This window comes from Erpetoichthys calabaricus, chromosome 3, assembly GCF_900747795.2.
Source record: "Erpetoichthys calabaricus chromosome 3, fErpCal1.3, whole genome shotgun sequence".
NCBI classification, from domain to species: Eukaryota; Metazoa; Chordata; class Cladistia; order Polypteriformes; family Polypteridae; genus Erpetoichthys; species Erpetoichthys calabaricus.
Window position 1 is genome coordinate 159,937,616 of NC_041396.2, and position 18,578 is coordinate 159,956,193.

At 37.5% G+C, this 18,578-nt stretch overlaps 1 protein-coding gene across 1 annotated transcript; it reads left to right on the forward strand.

Moving 5' to 3' along the window:
• Positions 1-4,046: 4,046 nt before the first annotated feature.
• On the forward strand, positions 4,047-13,891 carry LOC114644579 (cysteine-rich venom protein-like). Its single transcript, XM_028792645.2, has 6 exons — positions 4,047-4,183; positions 4,413-4,503; positions 7,266-7,408; positions 10,766-10,860; positions 11,975-12,057; positions 12,616-13,891. The coding sequence occupies exons 1-6, from the start codon at positions 4,064-4,066 to the stop codon at positions 12,624-12,626; spliced, it is 543 nt and encodes a 180-aa protein (XP_028648478.2). The 5' UTR covers positions 4,047-4,063; the 3' UTR covers positions 12,627-13,891.
• Positions 13,892-18,578: the final 4,687 nt, after the last annotated feature.

Genomic DNA, 18,578 nt, shown 5'->3' on the forward strand with positions numbered 1-18,578 from the left:
TTATTTTCAGTAACTACTACACCAAGAAAATTTGGTTTGTTCTAGGTGTGCAGTATCAACATTCTGAATATTTAAAATTTTGTATTGGAAATTTAAAATTTTGTATTGGAACAAAATGCTGAACTTTGTGTAGCATTTGAAAAACTCTTTTTTCCTAGGATTTGTTTTGCATACTTCATATGTTTTGTGTCATATACAGTAGGTATCCACTTACTTTAATTTAAAATAATTTTTTAGCCTTTTAAAAACAATAAAATAAAAAAATGACACTTTGGGTAATGGATAACTTTATTATCTTGTCTGATAGCATGGAGCCGATGATCTTGAGGCTAGTGTGACTTCTTCTGACTTTAAAAGTTCTTTATACGGGCAGTGTGGCATAGCAGTTAAGACTTTGAACTTCAAACCCTGTTACTGACATTGTGTGACCATAAGCAAGTCACTTCACCTGTAAGTGCTCCAACTTGAAAAATCATAAATGCAATGTAACAAGTTTTATCTCTCAAATGTTGTAAGTTGCCATGGATAAGAATGCCAGCCAAATAATAATATTACAATTTTTAACATTTGTCATAGATTATCAGGCGCACATCATATTGAAATTACAAATGCACGTTTTGAGCACTGAACCATCAGGTTCACAGTGGTCAGTACAGCTGATTTGCAGCACTACAGAACTGAGTTAATTTCAGTTGTTTAATGAACATGAATCTTTATACTACAACAAGTCTAAACACAAATGGGTGGGTGTGAGTGTGTCCTGGGACATCCAGTCCTGTCCAAATTTATTTATTCTTTGCCTTGTGTGGATATTGCTACAGTAATCTCTAAGATGATGTTTTAGGAAAATTATGCTGAACAGATTTTTTCCATGTAAACTGAAATTTTCAAAACAAACCTCAAAGAACATCACTGTCTTAATATTTTTTAAGTTTATTTCAATATTCATGAGTCCAGTAAATGATATTTTATGCAAATTGATATTATTTTATTAACCTTCATATCCAACGTTTTAATTTTTATGTTCTTCTGTTCCTTTTTTATGTTGGTTTATAAACTTTCTGGAATTACAGTCAAGTAAGTATCATGTTTTCATGTACCGTAACAGTTTATATGTTTTTGGAAATAAAGTGTTGGTGTCCATAGTTACTGAAACATCATTTTTACTTAAAACGGTGACTCAATAGTCTATATATATATATATATATATATATATATATATATATATATATATATATATATATGTACATACATACATACATACATACATACATACATACAGTGATCCCTCGCTATATCGCGCTTCACCTTTCGCGGCTTCACTCCATCGCGGATTTTATATGTAAGCATATTTAAATATATATCGCGGATTTTTTGCTGGTTCGCGGATTTCTGCGGACAATGGGTCTTTTAATTTCTGGTACATGCTTCCTCAGTTGGTTTGCCCAGTTGATTTCATACAAGGGACGCTATTGGCAGATGGCTGAGAAGCTACCCAACTTACTTTTCTCTCTCTCTTGCGCTGACTATCTGTGATCCTGACATAGGGGGTGTGAGCAGGTGGGCTGTTCGCACACCTAGACGATACGGACGCTCGTCTAAAAATGCTGAAAGATTATCTTCACGTTGCTATCTTTTGTGCAGCTGCTTCCTGAAACGACATGCTGCATGGTGCTTCGCATACTTAAAAGCTCGAAGGGCACGTATTGATTTTTGACTGAAAAACAAACTCTGTCTCTCTCTATCTCTCTCTCTCTCTCCCTGCTCCTGACGGAGGGGGTGTGAGCTGCCGCCTTCAACAGCTTTGTGCCGCGGTGCTTCGCATACCTAAAAGCCAAACAGCACCATTGATTTGTTTGCTAGAGATTGTTTTCTCTATCTATGTGACATTCTGTGCTCCTGACACACACTCCTTTGAAGAGGAAGATATGTTTGCATTCTTTTAATTGTGAGATGGAACTGTCATCTCTGTCTTGTCATGGAGCACAGTTTAAACTTTTGAAAAAGAGACAAATGTTTGTCTGCAGTGTTTAAACAACGTTCCTGTCTCTCTACAACCTCCTGTGTTTCTGCGCAAATCTGTGACCCAAGCATGACAATATAAAAATAACCATATAAACATATGATTTCTACTTCGCGGATTTTCTTATTTCGCAGGTGGCTCTGGAACACAACCCCCGCGATGGAGGAGGGATTACTGTATATATGATCTTACTGACTTAGGCACCTCCACCCCACCCCCACCCCCCACTGAATGTGTTGCTATATATTGCCTTTGATTCTTGTAAGTCTAAGCATTATCCTCTGATGAAGACCCCTGATAGGGGTTGAAAGCTCAGGAATAAAAAAAAAAAAAAAAAACTATTTTATGATACGTGATTCTTTTATCTCCCTTCGTGGATCTCCAGCTGCAAATATGCAAACTGTATCACAGACCTTCTCTTCCATATATATATATATATATATATATATATATATATATATATATATATATATATATATATATATACATATATATATATATATTGTGAAGGATTGCCGGGCTTTTTACTCCGGCCCTCACCCCCAGGCCGCCAGGAGGAGCTCTCCCAGCCCCGAGTTCCAGCAGGGCCTCATGGACTATGTAGTTTTTATACACAGCCTTGCTGGATACCTTGGGGGCCACCGGGAGTCGCTGTAAGGGGGGCTCGTGGACTCTCATGTGCCCTATAACCCGGGAGTACGTCACGGTCACGTGACAGGAAGGAACAATGTGCTCCCGGGGTGAAGAAAAGGACTGTTAACTCTGACCCGGAAGGGAAAAGGAACTGTGGACTGATTGGACAGAAACACTTCCGGTTCAGGGAATATAAAAGGACTGTGGGAAAGCCCAGACGCTGAGCTGAGCTGGGTGGAAGGGTGGCAACGCGTCTGGGAGTGGAGGATTGGTTATTGGTTTATTGATTTATATATGAGTATTGTGGAGAGAAGGGTGCTTAGTGCACATTATTATTGTAAAATAAATAATAATTGGATTTTTATCTGGTGTCTGACGTCTGATCAGAGGGTTCAAGGGGTCATGGAGACCTTAATCTTTCACAATATATATATATATATAGACGCATGAGTCACTGTCTTGCTCCCCAAAAACGAGGCTGAACCTCAGTACTTTAGCAAACCCAGCTTTATTCAACTTGAAACAGGAACAGCACAGTTATTTATTGTAGTGGGATCTACATCTCTCCCATACACAGACACAGCAAACGGGCATGGTCAGGTGCCAAGTTATATTTTTCCCTGCATTTATACTTTTCCTTGCATCACCCATCAGTGCCAGGCACTTATAGCGTGAATGCGATCAGCTTGTATTTGTTTCTGCGGCACGGCGAATCTGCGGTTGCCTCAGTGACAGACAAGCAGCCTTCCACAAACGTAGCAATCTCGCTTTGGCGTGTCGTCCCATTGATGGGGGGTCCCAAAAGAGTTCACAAAATATATATCATAAATCATAATATAAATATGGTAGTATATAAATAATATATAAATATAATATTTATATATAGATATATAAAAAATATAAATCATAATATATATATATATATATATATATATATATATATATATATATATAATAAATCATAATATATCATAATCAATAAAAAACTGTGTAAGGATAATTAATCAGAAATGCTTATGTCTATGCTTATGTCTAGACATAAGTAACCATCTTGCTGGCAGCCACTATGACATATCAGTGTTTTAATTCTTCAGTGAATCTGTATATTCACTCTCCTTGGTCAACAGACTGATTATAGTCATGGGGCCCTTTTTATTATAACAAGGGTGGGCAGAGTCAGTTAGACTCACGGTTCCATTTCATAGTTGAAGACATCTGAGCGATGAAGGAAACAAAATGACACTTCCATCATTTGGCATACTCCTTCCTTGTACCTCTTAAGTTAGTCCCTCTAAGGGCAGTAGAGTGATCACAGCCTTATGTGTCTAAAAATGTATTTTTCCCAGCCTCAGCACTAAAGGAAAATTGAATACAAAATGATTTACACTGATTTTGTTACAAGAAATAATGTGTTTTTTGTCAACAGAAATTTTGACTACTGATCCTAATGTGCAGAAGATCATTGTTGACAAGCATAATGCTGTGAGAGGATCGGTGATTCCAACTGCAACAAACATGATAAAAATAGTAAGTGATGTGTCTGTCTTATATTTAGTGAAAGCTTGTATTGTGTTATATTGTGCCTTAAGGATAAGGAGTGTTTTCTTCATGCTGAACTTTTTAATTGGAGTACCTAATGCATGCCATTTTTTTCAGTTTTTAAGCTGATTTTTGGTGAAGGTAATAATTATTCATTGTACAAGACTACAATCATTATGTCCTCACTTTTCTATTGTTTTTGTCTCCATAATTGAAGGGGTGGAGTACAGAGGCAGCTGCCAATGCTGAACAGTGGGCCAAAACCTGCTCGATGAATCATAGTCCCCCAAAAGAAAGAACAATCAGTAGTATGTTTTACAGCAAAATAATTAATTTTGTTTGCATTTCTAACCATTAAGAATTTATGCCTTTTTAAGTGTGGATGTGTGTGTGTGTATGTGTGTGTGTGTGTCAGTGGGTCCTGTGATGGACTTGCTGCTTATTCAAAGCTGTTTCCTACTTTGCAGCCAGTACTGCCGGGACAAGCTTAGACCCTCACACCCATGAAGTAGATTAAGGTTTGAAAATATTATAATTTGTCAATATACAATATAGAAACCAGAACGTCTGCACTTTCATGTGACAAAACAACAATGTATTTGCTGAAGAGTATAAAGGCATCTTGCTTGTCCTGTATTGGACTCCGAAGGGTGACATGACAAGTTCAGCCATGATCATATAGTGCCTATAAAATGTTATTACCCCCCTTGGAAGGTTTCACATTTTTGTAATTAATTTAGACCACTTTGCAGAGAGCTGTTTTCACAGCTCATGACATTAAAGAGTATGTTTCCGTCAAAAAAGCCAAGTCCACTGCGATTCAGTGTTGTATAACAACAAAATGTGAAAATCACTAAGAAGTGAATATTTTTATAGACACTGTATAATAAAAAAGTTTAAATTTCTACCTTCTTTTGCTCACATTGTACAAATGTTTCTTTGTAAAAATGTGATTGGCTGCACATTGCTTTCAAATGGTGTATGCCATAAAGTGTGAAATCCTGTTTCCTGCAGGGAGATGTTGATATTAATTCTTTTTTTGAAACATCATATGTAAATATATGAGTTATTAGTTTATTGTTTTATATGATTTACACCACTTCACTTCAATATTTCATTATTCTTAAAGGTTGGTTTATGTTATTCAAAGTCCTTGACAGACTTAACTTATTCTTATATTGTGTTGACCTTCAGCCAATGACTTGTTCAATCTGTTGCATTGTATTTTGTGATTGTATACTTTACTTCAAAGATAGCTGTACTTAAAAGTAGTAGTCAAATTTATATAATAATCAACATAACAAGAGACACATAACTAAGGAGTTGTGACATATGTACAATGATAACTTCGGATAAAATGGACCTATCTTCTTCAAAGAAGTTGCATCATGTTTGCCTTGTTACAGGCTCTATGCTTATTGTGGTTGTATATGTGTTGTATTTTGGTTCAGTTTAGCCCAGTTCTTATCCCCATATCCTTCAGAAATGGCTGAACCAATGTCCAATGATAATTCCTGTAGACATAATTTAAATTAACCAGGATTTTTGCAGTCTGTTTAACCTAGTCATGGGACCAAACGCACTGATTTGCTAAAGTTTTGCACAGGTACCTTTAAAGATGCATAATTCATTTAAATATACATGTACGCCCACCCAGTGACACAGATAAGTGAACACTCACATACTCAAGGAAATTTACAAGTGACAATATCTGACAGATTCTTTGGTCTACCAGAGCATATACTTGATGATGAGGAAAAACAAATGAACACACACAAACACAAATAGTGACACACACAAGATAGATTTAATTTTCCCCTGGGACTAATAAAGTGCTTTATATTATAAATAATAGAGACAAAACACAGAAAAAAGTTTGGGGGTACCACCTTGGTAACCCTGGATTTTAAGCAATGAAATAAACTCTGTCTTTACAGAAATGAAGGACGAAAGTTGGATGCTGTTTCATATGGAGGGTAAACAGGAAGGGGCAGGTCTGGGAGAGCAGAAACCGGATGTGAGTTCATATGTTGTAGTGTAGGCAGTTGGCACGCCTGCAGAGGGAGAAAGAGAGAGAGGATTAGAGCACAACACCAACCCCTGATTCAGTGGGTAATCACACTTACTCAAGCCATAAGTTGTCTTTAATGCGCCTGCCCGTGACAATATCTATCTGTAAAGGTCAACGTGGACAAAATATCTATTTCATTTCGCTGAATGTGTTTAATCCATCCATCCATTTTCCAACCCGCTGAATCCGAACACAGGGTCACGAGGGTCTGCCGGAGCCAATCCCAGCCAACACAGGGCGCAAGGCAGGAACCCATCCCGGGCAGGGTGCCAACCCACCGCAGGACACACACAAACACACCCACACACCAAGCACACACTAGGGCCAATTTAGAATCACCAATCCACCTAACCTGCATGTCTTTGGACTGTGGGAGGAAACCGGAGCGCCCGGAGGAAACCCACGCAGACACGGGGAGAACATGCAAACTCCACGCAGGGAGGACCCGGGAAGTGAACCCAGGTCTCCTAACTGCGAGGCCATATATTATATCCCGGCTGCAAAAAGTTTTGAAATGATTGAACAGAGATGTTCACAAGACCGAGTCCAAAACAGAACTGAATATTTGGATGTAAGATGTTGGTTTTAAGGGCTGGGGAAGGAAATTATGTCATCTATGCCGGAACTGGAAGTGACGTCATCAGAGGTGCCGGAACCTGGCGAGATTTCCCAGGAATGGTCTGCAAGAAACTGAGAGAGACAGTCAACACACTCTGCCACCCCCTGGTCTGGTGTAGTATTACAGTTACCCAGGCCCTTTAGCTGTCTCCTACTGGCACGTGTGTGACATTTATATACAGTTGGTTAACAATTTGCAGTGTTTCTAACCTCCCAGCCCCCTAAAACAAAGTTGTTTTCAAGTTTCTACTTTGTTCATGCTTTGTAATTGTCAGTTAGTAAATATATTTGTTAACACAAGCTTAATAATATAATTTATTTACTCTTCAGCCTGACGGTTTTTCTTCTCTTCTTGTCTAATCCTGTCTCTTCATTACTTAGAGGGCAGCTGTGGAGAAAATTTGTTCATGTCTTCAAATGCAGTACCATGGGATAGTGCAATTCAGAAATGGGAAGATGAAAAAAAAGATTATGTGTTTGGAAAAGACCCACAAAATGGTAAAGTTGTTGGGCATTACACTCAGGTAGGTTTTATCTATCATTCTCGAGTCAGATGAACAGAGTCCAAGAAACCTTTAAATCCAGTAACAGATACATTCATTTAGGTGATTTAGGCATGGTGGTTAAAGCTTCTGCCTCACAGTTCCAGAGCTGCAAGTTTAAATCCTGGATGAGATGCAATCCATGTAGCTTGCCACGGATTTTTCTCTGCATCCTCTGGCTTTGTGGCCATATTCCAAAGATACTTCTGTTAGGTTACTTGAAAAACCTATATTGTCAATGTGGTGGTGTACATGACTGCACCCTGTCATCCACTGACATCCACTTCTGGGTTGGCTCCTGCCTTCTGCCTGGTGGGCTCCAGTTTCTACAACCTTAAATTAAATTAAGTTGGTTCATCAAATTAATTTTACAGTAAAAGGACACAATTTAGAAACTTGTGACAAAATAAATGTTAGCTGAATATTTATGACATAATGCTCAAGATCCTTTAACGTTATGTAATGGAGTGTTAGAAATAAACATGAGTGCAAATCTTAGAACACTGTGAGAAGCAGCCCGGACACAGACAGACGGACATCGTATTTTCACCCAACACACATTTATTATGTACAATATTTACAAAAGTCATAGCACAAACCCAGTGCCTCCAGCACTAATTCCCCAAAGTCCAGGCCTCTCTCTCCAGTGCCTGCCTCCTTCAGGCCGCCTCCACTCTTCTCCACTAAGACTTCGTGCACTCCTCGCCCGACTCCAGTCACTGTCTGAAGGGAGGGTTTTATGCACACCCAGATGAGCTCTAGGTGCTTCCCGACACTCCTCCGCCGACACTCCCCTGTTTGGCGGAAGTGCTGGCTGTATCCCTGGAAGCATTCCGGGTGTCCCTGATCTTCTTCCCCCCAGCACTTCCTGGTGTGGCAGAAGTGCTGAGGTTCAGGGCTCTCTATGCACTGGGGCGCCCCCTGGCGGTGACCACGGGCCCCCAAAGCAACCAGGGCAGTCGCCCCCTCGTGGTCTGGAGGAGGCACAAGCCCTCCTCCGGTCCTCCTGGGGGTCCCGGCTGGGTACCACCCCCATCCAGGTACCACAACACTTTGAGATGTATAAAAACAAAACTTGGCGTTAAGCTATGCACATTTTCACGGTAGTCCTCTACCTTACACGCACGTTTCTGCTCAGATTTGCAAACTAGTAACACCCAGCGTCAAAGCAGTACTACTGTTTCTGTGGTCTAGTTTTGTTTTTTAGATTCACATCTATAATGTGGGTTTTATAAAATACACGGAAATTAATTGCATGTAATTTACAAATTTAATTCACTTGATTGTAATCATTCTGTAACAATTTAATGGTGCATGGAATGGCCAAACTATTCCAGTTACCATAGCTGCTTTAACATTGTTAGAAGATATTGCAAATGGAAGAATTAGAACAGAGAGCGCATATTTAGAGATGATGATGACTGGCTTCTAAGTCAATTTCAATTTCCAAGAGCTATTCTCTTGGAGCTGTGTGCTGAACCGGTGCCAGCTCTAAAAAGGCTAACTTTGAGGAAATGTACCCTATCTGCTCCTTTGCAAGTTCTGTCTACTGTTGGGTTTTTAGCCACAGGAGCTTTTCAACGTGAACTTGCTGACCGATCCGGTATTTCTTAGTCATTACTGAGTTGCGCCATGCCAGCCAGCTAGGATGGTATTATTCGCTTGTCATCCAGGCATATAGAATTTCCTTACACCGTGGTTGAACTTGGAAAGATGAAAGCACCATATCCAGTTTTCCAAATGTAATTGGAGCAGTCAACTCCATGCACATTGCTATTGCAATGGAGCTGGACAAGTTTCATCAGCCAGGGATAAATCACCAAAAGAATGAGCTGTCATTACATCATATATAGCTGGAGAACCTATAAAAAACGACAACTCTACACAGTCACAGGTGCTTTTTCCAACTAGTGTGGCAAAAGGCAAGCACTCCTTTTAAGGATAGTGAGTCAGCAGAAAAGAACCATGAAAAGAGCAGAGAATCAATCGTTTGTGGCTCTCGTTACAGTATAAAGGCACCTTCAGAGAATGAAACTGCATATGTACATAGAAAGCATTTATTTTTTAACCAATTAATTTAATTTGTGGTCAATATCACATAGTACAGCCCTTATATTCCTAAAGTTAATTGGCCACATCTCTTACAGTACCTAATATTGCATTTTGTGACTCCAGACAACATCTGTCAGTACACAGCCAGAAGGTCGCCTGGTGTTTTATGAGGCAGAGGTGTGTGCGTAGCAGCACCATCACCACATGGATTTGTGTCCTCAGCACGGGAGACAACTTTTGCAATATTGTCAGAAACAGAATAATGACAACTTCGTTTTTATTTTGGGTACTGCGCAAGTTTCTGAACTTGAACTTTTAAGTGTCTTCGCCACGTTATATCACTCCATCAATTTTCTTTTGTTGTTTATACCACTACTTAAGCCAACAAATAGTACATTTTTACTTGCCTCTGCTTTGCATTTGCTGAAATTCTTCTTTTTTCCACATGATTTTGCCATTGTCTTTTAACAAAACACTGAAGGGAAGGGACTATTTATATTGATTTGCATATTCAAATATGTAAAATTTTGGGAGGACTCGGGGTGAGACCGTAGGAGTGTGCATGGGCGTTAAATTTCATGTTCATTGGGATTAAAAAATGGGTACCATGTCAGAATAGGGACTACTTAGGTGCATCTATTAGTCAGTCACTGCTACACAAAACCAAAGGAAAAGGTTTAGTCTTAAATGACGTTTACAGCATAATTGACAATGCCAGAATACATTCTACCTATACTGCATCTTTTAGTCAGTTTCTGCTGTGTAAAAAGATCTTGACAAACAATTTGTTTGTGTTACACCACAATTAATGACTAAGTACTACTGCAGTTGCTTTAAATGCAAATTATTAATAATAGTCAAAAAATGCACAATTTGTCAAAATGTCTTTCTCATTTCTTGCTTTTCATCAAATATTCTTATGTTACAAAAAAATAGTCCTTGCCATGAAGTGAAATTGAAGTAAGGCTAAATTTTGATGAAAATGTCAAAATTTGAAATGAAAGTACTGAATTACTCTAACATAAAAAAACATGCATTCTTTTATGTTTTATTTCAGCCATTAACATCTTGCCAGTATGCATGCCATTGAGAAAATGCATGATCATGCTTGTGTTTGATTCTTTATCCACTGTGTTGATGATGGAAAGGCAAATTCTAACAATAAAAAAAGCCACATATACATGAAAAAAGCACCACAACACATTGATATGTTTATATTTAAAAGCATGTTGTATCACCTTCTTTAAAATATTTGTGTGAATTAAAAGTATTTGTTTTTCTTTTTAGCTGGTATGGGCAAGTTCCAATCAGGTTGGCTGTGCTGTTACTTACTGCCCCAAATCCCCATATAAATATTTTTATGTCTGCCAATACTGTCCTCCGTAAGTATTTAATCGTGTAGAGTATGCTTTACATTAACAAAATTGAAAACTTAATTTAAAGAACATTAGGTATTTTAAAGTACTTGTCCTCATAAAGGTTGCATTAGCAAAAAGCCGAGTATGATTGACCAAAATTCCCAAGCTGTACCAAATGATGTCCGCTGTTTCCTGTGCTTTACATCAAATAAGCTGTGGACTGTAAAAATAGAAGTTTGATGAAATTATATTTAAAGTTAGAAACAAAAATTTTATTTCAAGTGTACAAATTATCTTAAAATAATGTGAAAAAGCTTAAGAAAACCCCTTCCAGTAATAAAGTATACAATCACAGTTTCACCTATACCAAAGATTTGGTAGAAAAAGTGCTTGAAGCAATTTAGGTGTTTTCCAAAATAGCCACAGTACTTTGTGACAGGCAGAGTTTTCTCATCAGGGCATCACAAAGGTCATATATAGCTCAAATTTTGCCTTGCCATAGATGAATTTTAAAATAAGTATATATGGTTTTAGAATAATGCTCAGGCTTTGCATGTATAACTAACTTCCAGTTTAAGAACTTTGCAAACACCACGAATGTACAGATTTAGTTGAATTGAACTTCCTGATTTATTTGTCTACCATGTTCTGTTATTAGAAAATATATGTCAGTGAGTTTTCTAAGTTTTTCAAAAAAATCTTTTATTTTTCTCGTTTCAATAATGCTTCTTAATGTGTGAGATTCTTAGATGGAAATGGCGAGTATAATCAAAAGGGTTATGTATGGTATTGTCAAAATTGTACAGTATTTGTGTAATCTTTTTAGAGCCTTTCAGTTACTGAAATTTTTAAGAACACATAATAGCTGAATATTTATTATGTTTTATAGTTATATATTATACTTATTATTTCATGTATTCATGTCATATTTCAAACTTTTTTTTCAAACATGATTTGATTAAAATATATACAAAATTTAATTATTTGGAAAATAGTAGATTTTAAATCAACAATATATTCACTAACTAAAAATAGGAATTAAAATACATCATTTCCAATCTTTACTTACAGTATATAACTTGGAAAGAAAAGCTAAAATATTAACCTGGACTTTTACTTTTTATTTTGAATTTAACAGAGGAAATTATAAAAATACCAACCCATATACACCCGGTGACCCATGCAGTTCTTGCCCAAAATCATGTGAAAAAAATCTCTGCAGTAAGTATTATATAATGATTCAATTGTAGTTTTAATCAACACTATTGCAGTATCATCCTCAAAACAGCAAATAAGAAATTGAGAGACCATCCTTTTACACTGCAATAAGGTGGAGTGGACTCTCTTAGCAGCTTTACCATCTTTGATGTATTGCTGACCTGGCCCTGAACATTTAATATTACTTTGTGAGTCTTTTTTAAATATGTGCAGGATCCTGAATCTCACTTATATTACAGTTCTGATGAGTGAAATCTATCTATCTATCTCTGCTTGCAAATGTTCTTATTTACATGCTGGCACATCAAATAAGTTACAGTATATAAGCATTGTTGCAGTCAAGCAGCCCAAGCATTACTTGATGATGGCTCCACTCTTAAGATTTTTGCTGTATATAATTTTTCTTTTCATTTTAAAGCCTGGGGAGAATAGTTTTTCATTAAAAACATTTAAATCATTTGCGCTGTAAATTCCAAATATCAACTGCACCCCTTTAAAGCTGGCTTCTACTGTGTCCTTTTTTTATTTTCATACTTATACCTATTTTTTCTGTTTTTTTAGCTCATCTTTGAGTCTGCCAAGAGAAACGTGCTTCCTAAAATCCTATAACCAATCTAAAGCAACAGAAGTCTTCTTATTTCAATACAATTAAGATAATCAAAGCAGATGCCTTATGTAACAACCTCTACAATTTCTTATTATATAATGTTGACTTTTTAAGACTTTAAATCAGAAATAAAAACATGACTTAACAACATGGAAATTTAAATTCACATTTGCATTTAAAATCCTGCTTTTTTAATCAATAAAAGCCTTAGCAGAGACATCATGGCTACTCCTTTGTTTTTCTGTAGCTAAACACATTTCTGTCTGTGTATTTCTTCATACTAGTGGAAACAGGTTGAAGAAGGCTTGATGCTCTGTTATGTGCACTCCACCACTGGCTCTTTGTGTGCTATGAACCAGACTGGCTCCTGCTCCTTCTTTCATAGATTTTAGCTGATTTAAAGTACTTTGCTTGCTTGCTACCAACAGGCAAACTACCTGACTTAAGCCAAGATGACAAACAGTAAGATAAGTCAAATATATGTAAAATGAATAATAAATGCCTGAAAACAATGGAAAAATAATCTTTTAAAATGACAATTACGGGTTGATTCTTCAGTTGTTTCCAAAAATTGAAAGGAAACAGCTTTCTGCAGCAATGAGTTAACAAACAAAACATTTAAGATAAATTTCACTTACTTTGACTTGATGAGGAGCCCTTAACTAAAGTACTGTAATGCCTTATTTTATATTTTAGCATTTTTAAATTTCCCAAGCATGTTCTATTAATCACAAATATTAAAAAATTGATATTCCAGTTTTTTAAAATGCTGCTGGAGCTACAATACCTTCTGTTTGCTTTCATTTACTTGTACCCATTGATTAAAATTCCACAGTCGACCATAGCTCAACTAAGTACATATTGAGTACTGATTGTAGAGTTTTGATTTTCATGACATTCCTGTCCTGTTCTGGACATCTCCTTGCGCTGCACTGGACAACCTATATGTTATCATACATGGTGAACTTCAGGCAATCTTGCCCCAGAGTTGTATGTGTACATGTAGAGTGGACTCTACAAGAAATATCAAACACGGGTCACAACATAAGGACAGAAGTTTGTTCAATTTCTATTTTATAGGGTTCATTTTTTACCCTTTTGTTTTTATTTAGTGCACACAAATGTGTTGTTTGCTTCTTTACTTGAATTTATTTTTGATGCTACTACTACATATGTTCTGTGTGTTGCTTTGACATTTAGTGGTGTTTAAATTAAAGTTACATGAGATTGTTTTGTGTCAGTATTGATCAGTTTATTATTTCACTTCTTGTTTTACCCAATATAAATATGTAATCCTTCCGCCCACACAATTTTAAGACCAGTTAATCCAGTTCAGGTTCACTACAGGGCTCTTCCAAAAGTTTTGGGCTCAATGCAGTACAGGACACTAGTCCATTGCAGCACCTTCTCATGCACACATCCACACTTATTCACAGTGTGGTGTTTAGCCTAATGTTTACAACTTTAGGATGTGCAGAAGGAGGAATTCTGAAGTATTGTAAAAAAAATAAATAAATTAAATGTGGCAGCTTCCAAGGTTGAGTGAATAATATTTATAGACAATTTTTGAATTCAGTGTCGTGCTGGGTAAAAACTACACCACTAACCACTATGCTGTTGGAACTCTTTACTGCTTATCAAAATAATATTTTTGTAATTTTTAAACAAGAATAATGTGGTCCACAATTGCTTCTTCCATTCCCCTTTGACCCTGAATTGCATTAAGCAGGTTAACATTAACGTTATTTCAGTATACTTAACGGTACATATAAATAAATATAATTTACAGTAAATATTTTGGTACATGCAGTAGTTCATTTTTCACAGTGTTTCAAAATAGGGACTGCATTGCTTGATATTTTATTATTATCCTGTTTATTGCTAGTTGCCATATAACACATTATAGGCCTATTTTGGTGGCAGTGCATCACAAATGTACAATGTAAGCAGAGAATGATGTAAGGCCTCCTTATGTAAGTGCTTTGTTGAAGTATTGCCACTTAAGTCAGTTGAATTACCATATGAAACATCCTGACATGTGTTGGTGCATATAAACAATGTTTTAGATATCAAAAGCACAACTATAAGCCCATAATAAAAGTATTATCACACATTCACATCTGAGGACCACCTTGCTGGCACTGTTTAGGTATGTGGTACCACCCTAGAGCTCTCGTAGTGGTTGGTATCACTATCTGTCTTATCTCATTCCTCTGCAGTTCCAAGAAGACGCCCCAGGAAACCAGCTGATTACGCCAAATCATCTCTGCAAGTCCCACCCCTTAGAGCTTCTTGTGTCCATTCATTTGCTTAATGATAGACACTTTCAGTTACTGTGCAATTAAACGGGGTTGCCCAGCTTGCGTCCCAATAATTTATGGGCCTGTGAAAAGCACTCTGTTCTACAGTATAAATAAGCAGTAACTTCTATGTTGTTGCCATATTCTGATTATTTTAACTGAACTGCATTTTGCAGTAGATCTTAACAAATTAAGATAAATAAATTCAGATGTCAGCACAACTATCAGTAGATCAGGCACACAATGTGAACATTGGGTTCATTTAAGTCTAAAAATATTATGTGTAAATCAGAAGAGCTAAAAGCGAGAGCAAACCATGCATGGTGTAGATAAAAACACAGTGGTAGACTGACCAAACCCAGTGGCAGCCCCAGCACTGCAATTCTCTTTTGGTGTTTGAAAATATTTTCAATTTTTAAGTTTTAAAGTGCCATCGTTCAATTTAACTTGTAATAGCTTTTGTGTTTCAGCCTGATGCTTTTCTCTTCAGCTCTGCACTTCCACATGTTGTTACACCTTTCTGATCTGATTTGATTTACATCTGTGTGGGAATTTAAAGATGCTTTGCCAACGAATTAAGGACGGCTGTTTCTCCTCCCATGTCAAATATATGAGTCTGGTGAGTGATTTAAAAGGTGTTGTTTGAGAGAGTGAGAGAGTGTATTATAATAGGGAGAGCAAAACTCTCTCTAGTCATTATATTTGGCCTACTCTTGTGTACCCTAAGTTTAACACACACACACACACACACACTTGCATGGACACATGTACAGACCATCCACTAAAACACTGATTTTGAGTGAGGCCTGAACAGCCCGTCACGCCTCAGTACTCCAGACAAGGACTTGAAGTTGGATTGCTTATTGTGCTTCTGCAAAGGGTGTGCTCCCAGTCTCATCACCCTTCACTGCATCAAGAATACAGGTATGACTGTGTTTACATGCTGTTCCCTAGATTATCATTTTTCCTTCATTTCGCATCTTTGGTTGCTGCTTCATTTGGACAGTGTATAGGACTTTGTGTTTATTGGGCTTGTTGTTTTTTTGAGTTGTGTTATATTTGTGATCGTCATGTGGGAGCTGGGGAGGGATTTGTTTGGTTTATTTTTTAGTTGGATTTCACCTTCAACACTTCAAGTTGTGTCTAATATATTTAGTTTGATTATTGTTTAAGCCTGTTGTTTCTGTGTCTCTGTGTGTGAGTAGTGCGAGTCAGGCCAAGGAGGGGTATGTTCCTGGAGTTCCCACTTAAAAAGATAAATGAATCACTAAGTCCTTGTGGCAGTCTCTGTTACTGCTACAAGTTTATATACAGTTCATGGCAGCACATCTGAACATGCTGTAGGAGAGACAATTTGTAGCTTGATTTAAAATGTAGAGCCTGCAGAACCGAAATGATGATTATACGCTCCATAACACTTACATGACCAGTTGGAAATCTGGAAACAAAGAAATGTGCATGTTTTTGATAGAAACTCATACCTTTTTTTAATTTTAGATACAATTCAATTGATCCACAAATATAGTCAAGAATCACTAGTGTTGTTAATGGCTGTTACTGTCTAAAATGATTAATTATAAATTTATTATTTATATTTGACTGCAAAGCCCCATTTTTAATAACCACTCCTTCAGTGTCCTAATGGTCAACTCCCTTAGCTTATCCTTAATTAATTAGGCATACATGGTAGTTATTAGAGAAACCTTTCTAATTGCTTTTGCACCACTGAAACCTGTTATTCTGTTCATTTGGGTTACAAGGTACTGCCAGATGTTTGAGTGGTAGTGTAGTCACTAATGCATCTTCCATTTCTGCCTTTGAATGGAGAAGGACACAGAAGAAGCGTGAAGCACCTCCATTCTGACTACTAGCCATACCCCTTCTCACCTGCTGCTACAAAAGTAACGCCTCCACTGCCGGGTGTTCAGCTCACAAACTTGAGCATCAACACTACAGAGAGAAACCTGCCTAATGACAGGAGGATGACAAACCTTCCTTTTTGTTTTTTATAGCCTTACAGAAATCAAACTGAGGATTCCTGGCTGGAACCCCAACACCCCTCACATCTTTCTTCTCTTTGTATTTATACCTGTTAAACCTCCTGTGAGAAGAAAGCAACTGACAATCCCACAAAGCTCAAGTTTTGTTCAAATAAACATTAAATGAGCATATAAATGAGAAAAGCTACATTTTCTTCTTATGCATGAAAATTTAGCATTGGGGTGGTAACTTTGCAATCTTATCTTCTTACCTACTGTATATTTAGCTTCAAAGTGTTATAAAGCTTCCACATTGGTGCGAAAATGTCTAAATGAATATGAGCTTAGGCTACACTGCACAACAAAGTTTTTGCTTCTTGAACACTGTTGGGTGTTTCTTATAGATTTTTGGGTGCTGATCATGAATATTACATCAAAATTTATCCATCATGTACTGTTTCAGAGACATCTTCAGTTTTGTCATGTTTTTTCTTATATTTGTATCCAAACATTTTCGCTCCCGTAAGTGACTTATCAACAACGGTTTGTGCAGACTGGGCATGTCCAGGCATGTCTGGGCAAGTCTGAACGACCTTGACACTGTCTCAGCATGCTATAAGGGTGGCTTGTATACACCGATCCTGCTCATTGGTTAATATAGATAGTCAGTGTGTATGTATAGTATCAGTATAGTAAATATAGTATTTGTAGCAATATAACAGTAAGTAAGCTTGATGCTATAGAAATTTTGGTGTCTGGAGATATCTCTCATCAATGTCGTAATAGTCGTGATACATTTTGCTATATCTGTGGTGAATATACACTTGCGCCTCAGACATGTTGGATGACTGCTCTTGTGAAGAAAGCTTATCATCTGTATTTCGGCTGCAAAATTGTTGATCAAGACAAGGAATGGGCACCTCACATTTGCTGTGCGACATGTGCTGTCAGTCTGACAGCCTGGCTCAGAGACACTCGAAAGACGATGCCGTTTGCTGTTCCGATGATATGGCGAGAACAGAAAGACCATGTGACGGACTGTTACTTCATTTTGACAAATGTGTCTGGTTTCTCTGCCAAAAACAAGAAGTCAATTGAATATCCTCATCTGCCTTCAGCAATGAGACCCGTGCCACATGACAACAGTCTTCCAATTCTGAAACCACCAGAGGATTGGACCTTAGACAAACCAGATAAAGAAACTGCAATGCAGGGTACTGACAGTGACATTGACCCAGATTTTGAACCGTGCTCATCAGGTGATCCACATCTGATAACACAGTACGAACTGAACGATTTGGTCAGAGATTTGGGTCTGTCAAAAGCAAAAGACGAGCTGCTGGGTTCGAGACTGCAGGAATGGTGTTTGCGGTCACTGGGGGCCTCATGTATAAACAGTGCATACGCACAAAAATGTTGCATAAAAACATTTCCACATTCAAATCATGATGTATAAAACCTAAACTTGACGTAAAGCCACGCACATTTCTACGGTAGCTCATACCCTGTCGTACGCTAGTTCTCCACGTGGTTTTATAGACTGGCGGAACTCAGCGTCAAAGCAGTGCTACTGTTCTTGTGTGGTTACTCATTCTTTTTTAGATCCACATCCCTGACACAGCTTTATAAATACACTGA